The sequence below is a fragment of the Melanaphis sacchari genome, unplaced genomic scaffold (assembly GCF_002803265.2).
Source record: "Melanaphis sacchari strain LSU unplaced genomic scaffold, SCAv2.0 Contig41_pilon_pilon, whole genome shotgun sequence".
NCBI lineage: Eukaryota > Metazoa > Arthropoda > Insecta > Hemiptera > Aphididae > Melanaphis > Melanaphis sacchari.
In genome coordinates, this window is record NW_020271269.1 from 1,783,225 (window position 1) to 1,788,933 (window position 5,709).

Genomic DNA, 5,709 nt, shown 5'->3' on the forward strand with positions numbered 1-5,709 from the left:
TTTAAATCATATATGCCATAATATATCATCACATTATTTCCTAAATAAGATTTAGAATTAAATTTTCCTGCCTTATAAATATTGTAGAATGAAATTTAAATGATATTTAAACTTAAATTGATCATTAATTAATAATTTTACAATTACATCTATTAAATTGCAAATTTATAAATGTAAATGTCACTGTTGGTTAAATAAATATTAAAATTACTTAGGTAATTATAATTTTTTTTCAGTTAGAGCTAATACAAAATGAATAATCATTTTAAATCATAAATGCCATACTGTATCATCATAATTATTTCTGAAATAAGATTTAGAATTTAAATTTCTAATTATATAATTGTTATAGAATGAATTTTAAATAATATTATTATGTCCTCAGCTGTAAAAAATTGACTACATTCACATGTTACTTTTTAATGTGAAAAATCAACAAATTTTTATGTATGTAAAGCATATATTATATTGTAAAATTAAAAATATGAATATCTTTATTCTATATTGCCTATGTATTTAGTAACAACCTACCAACTTAAAACTATTTCATGTCATTATATACCATAGACTTTATACTAATAGATGGAAACTGAGTGTATATGTATTTCAAGATAGAGAGCAATATGATACCGTATTACCGGTGCAATATTTTATATCATGATCAATATGTACAATACATACTATATTAACCATAGTTAAGTACAAACATTGTGCAATATTATGCATTACACTATAATTTTTCTGTGATTATGGTTTAGTATATACTTGTAATAGTAAGCATGTACACTTGTCCAGATGGGCTACATCACTGTAAATACATTGACATAATTATCACAATGCCGATGTATGTTCAGTTATTGTCTATTAGTATAAGGTCTATAATATGAATTTCCAGTTATAATTGAAACATATATGTACTTATTCATAACATACTTGACTTAAAGATGGACTGGCATCACTGATAACATCATATTTGCTAGCATTTATTACATCTTTAAATGAAACATATCGTTGTCCTTCATCTGAATAGTCAAATTCTATCCATACATCACCATTTGATGTTGCTTGTCTGATTAGACCTGGCAAATAAACTCCATCTTTTTTAGCTAATACTCTATGGTCAGTCCATTCTTGTAAATCAACACCAAGTCTTGATGTTTCATCATGACCATTTGTAAATGCAGCTTCCTCATTTTGTTCAGAATGATCTTCAACGATTACTGGTACATCAGCATAGTTAGGTCGGTCAAATCCATCAAGTCTAGAATAATCAACAGCCATAGACTGAGGAGGTACAACGACAACACTGGCTACACAACTGGTATTGCATTGTTTTTGTGCAGGTAAAAGTGGATCAGACACAGGATCACATTCTTCAAGTTGAGATAAATCAAATTTTCGTTTCTTTGGCAATTTTTTAACTGTAGTTTGGTTATTATTGTTATTAACATTGACTGAGATATTGGAATGGCAGTTGACTAGGTCCATGTTGTCGTGCGGATTCATCAATGGGTTTATTTCAGGGTATGTCTGTCCACAATTTCTCATCTCTCCAAATCTGTAAGAAAACAATAGAAATGATGATAATATAAAAAACTAAGTAGGTAGCGGTTAGTATAAATGATGTACATTTTATAATTTATAAATAACAATATTCATTAATCATTATATATTTTCTGCTACCTTTAACAAAAAATGAATACACATAAATTTACTCGAATAATTTTCAAACATTTCAAATCTACCAAATTATTTTATTTTTTTAAAGGTCTAAACTTTATCAATAGGTATTAAAATACATTTAGTAACCAATTTAAAATTAAAATTATATACCTTTCCTACTTGTCAACTGTTGTAATAAACAACATAGTTGGGTATAAATGTATAATTAATACCATTAATATGTTTAATACTTTTATTAAAATTCATAGGATAGAGAAGATAGCACAACGTAGTATTAAAGGATTTAAGTACATAGTATTTGGTATATACTAGTAAAATATAATTAGTTAAGTATTAGGTAGTAAACTAGTCAGATAAATCAATAAAACTGCATATATTTTGAATACACTTATAACTGATTTGTTTTTAAAAATGTTATGAATAAAAAATAGGTAACAAGTAAATTAATAATAACGTCCAATTCATATCAACTATATTAGTCAACATTTTTTTCAGAATAAATTGTTAGAAAAGAAAGACTAGGTAATTATAATTATAAATATTCCTAAAATATATTGTAACCTAAATAAAATCATACTATTTGATAATGTTAACAAATATCTTTCCATAAAACATGCATGTTATGTTAGCTGTTCACGATTTTGTGTAGATTTTGTTAATATCAATAACATAGATAATTATACTTAATAAAATAATCAGAAATTCAACAGTTAAGCTAAATTATGTAATATAGTTTTTTTTGACATTTATTTTATAACATTTACAGACATGTAGGTATTATAAATAATTTAATGCAAAACATACTAGGTACCTAATATAACAATAAAAAAAAAAAAAATCAGTGTAGATACTCCAAGTAGGTAGGTACATACCTAGTTGAAAAATTAATAATTTTAAATTTATTTATTTATATATTATTCATATGAAAAAAACTTAAAAGAATAATTTTATAAATTATCTGTTTTGTTTTAATTAACTGAACAAGTGAACATGTAAATTGAAAAAATAAATCTAAATAAACTGACCTTGCAACCAACATAGTAAAAGTTAAAACTATACAATATATTAATATATTAAGTATGAAGATACAATCTAAAGCTAAATTTATAATCTAAGATAACTCTTAATATTTGAGATTTAAGATGTAAACTCTACTTATTTAATATAAAAATCAATATATGGATATAATACAAAGTAAAATTTGACATAAACATGTTAGTTTGTGATATGACTATAAAATAACTAATAAGTATTAAACGGAAGTCATCACACCATTTTTTCTCTCTCTAATCCATGCATAACAAATTTGCATTTTGCAGAATTAACCTTATGTTGATAACTTAAGAATTAAAGTGAATTAATCAATTACACATCTTGAAATTGAGAACATTGTCTGTGTTCTCATGATAGGTTGTTTTTAGAACATGTAAAATGTAACAATTTAAAAAAAAATCATATTTTGTTTTAGAATTTAAATATTATAAAAGAACGAGTAAAAGAGCAAATACAAGAACACATAATATTTTTGGATTTAAATTTGATAACAGGTCAATTCATTATAAATTATAATATTAAAGCTATCTATCCACACAAAATTGGTGTTGTTGAACACAACTTAGCTAAGTTGCGTGCGTGTGAGAGAGAAAAAACGTGCCAACATCATTTCAAGTACTTAAAAAAATATTTGTAATTTAACATTGGTAAAAAAAGAATATTTTTTTTGTTAAAAAACGACCATTAATGAGTTTATATTAAATAGCTGCAACACCTGAACTTATAATAATAATAATATACCTACACAGACTGATATTAAATAACGACTTATCACAGAACAGTCACAGTCAATAATATTGTAATGCAGTAGTGATCGATGTGTGTCGATGATCCTACGAGTCATGATACGAATGAACGGTACGACCGAAAGTAAACAAAAATATACAAATTTATCGTAAGTAGGTACTATGTAGATGAATTATTATCGGAAAACGAACGGTGGTCGGCGGTCTGAGTCGAAACGACCGTAAACAGGAAAATAATATGCGGTCACTTGTCATTATTGTGGAGGGGATGGGGAGAGGAGACGATATGTTTTGGACGAAAACGCTGGCAAGTCGCGTACTTGGTTTAAAACTTGCACAACAAACAACGATGATTGCTCATCGCGACGACGGTACGGCCAAGGTACATCGTGCACCCCCCGAAAAAAACACGATCGTTCAAATCAAATCGTTTACGAATGGCAAGCCATTGGACTAGGGTTTATCACCCGACGAGGGGAGAGAGGGAGTGAGAGAGAGAGAAATGTGTTATCACTGAACGCCGCGCACACTAGCGCAACAGATGATTAGAAAAGCTGGTGTATCGGCCTGCGGGAACAAAGGATGAATGAATCGAATACTATGCGCGACACACACACACAAGCGCGCGCACAAACGCACACACAGACATGCGCACAAGGCACACACGCAAACGGGACGATTATAAGATATTAATAATAATTAATGTACCAAACATTAGTGATTGCCCGACAACGGGTTACGCTTACGCGTCCGGCGACGGACCGCCGGAGGAGGATTGGCGGACGACGGACGCGAGCAGCGCTTCGGGTCGCAGAAACGCCGTCGTCGCAATCGTTATCGCTTGTACGTTATAATAATATTATCGTCGATAATTTATTGTTATTAATTACCCGATGTGGACGACGACGCCGCGAAGTATCTACGAACGTTGTCGGTCGGGCGGGCATCCGTCGCCGGTGACGACGAGACGATGGTCCGCTGCTGCTGTCCGGTCGCGGCAACCCCGTGCCGACGGCATACCGCCGAGTGGCGATCCGGTTGGCATGTACGGCGCGCGGGCTGCAATTATTGCTGTATCGCGTCGATCGCGCGCGTACGAAATCGTTGATACGGCCGCGACGCGACTGTTGTTACGAGAACACAAAACCGATTTCGGACAGAAAAAAAAACAAACACAACGACGGCGTCGGCGGGTTCACATAGTGTTTTTGATCACGACACGACGGTGTGATCGAATAATATCATATCGTCGTCGTCGTCGTCGTCTTGGTAGAGTGATAATAAAACACCACAACGTTGAACGCGCGGAAAACTGTGGGCCGCGCGCGCCGAAAAAACGACGACGGGACGAAAATAATGCGAAAACTCTTCGCGGCGGCGGCGCGGAACGAGTGAAGCGCCGAGAGACAGCGGCGGCGGCGGCTGCGATGATAATACGAGAATAATAATGAAAGAAAAACTCTCGGAGGGTAAAACGATCGGCGCGCGCGCGCTCGTCTACGGCGGCGGCGGCGGCGGTAGTGGTGTCGCTGTCAAACGCGCACGGAACCCGTATGTGCGTACGTGAAGCCTCTACGGCAGCGGTACTAAACTCGAGACGGGCCCGGCCGGTCGCGGTCGTCGTCGTCGTCGTTTACGATGCGCGCGCGTGTGTGTGTATGCGCGTGTGTAAGGCGCGCGCGCGCTCGCGTACCTCGGCCACGGCCGGTCGGCCGTGCGAGGTGGCGCGCGGGGCGCTGTTGTTTCACATTGATTGGAACGGCGACGACGGCCGCGCAACACAAAGCGGCGAGCGCGGGTGTGCGCGAAGGACGGATAGATCCCGGAACGTGGACCGCGGTGTCGGTCCGTCTCGCTCGCTCTCCCACGCGCGCGCGCGCCGTCCCCATCAGCCCTTCACCCACTCTGGCCAGCCGCCCACCACGCGCGCGGTGGCCGTACACCGCCGGCCGCCGTAGTATACGCGCGTAGTACGTAACTACATAGTTGTAGTAGTATTGCGTACGGCGTAATGTGTATATATATATATATATACGCGCGACGTGTTGTTGTGTAGTAAAACGCGCGTCCCGACGACGGTGTGATTTCAGGCGCGGTTACGAATGTGACCGGGAGCGCTGGCCCGAACGCTGTCGTCGCAGCACGTCGGGCACGCACTGCGCGCGACCGTTTGCGTCGTCTTCGGGCCCGCGGGCGCCGACCGTCGCGCAGGACGTCGTGTCTGCTC

At 36.5% G+C, this 5,709-nt stretch overlaps 1 protein-coding gene across 3 annotated transcripts in view; it reads right to left on the bottom strand.

The window, feature by feature from the left end:
- LOC112597483 (putative transcription factor capicua) overlaps positions 1-4,935 on the bottom strand; it is a 16,576-nt gene extending 11,641 nt beyond the window's left edge. For 2 of the 3 annotated variants that reach the window (XM_025343555.1, XM_025343553.1), the window contains exons 1-2: positions 4,373-4,935; positions 934-1,558 (exon numbers count right to left, since the gene is read on the bottom strand). In XM_025343555.1, coding sequence (XP_025199340.1) covers positions 934-1,548 — 615 coding nt within the window. In that variant the 5' untranslated portion in view covers positions 1,549-1,558; positions 4,373-4,935. Of the gene's footprint in view, positions 1-933; positions 1,559-3,481; positions 3,688-4,372 lie in introns of those variants that run through there. The other variant, XM_025343554.1, reaches the window with a different exon arrangement.
- Between the last annotated feature and the right edge of the window lie 774 nt (positions 4,936-5,709).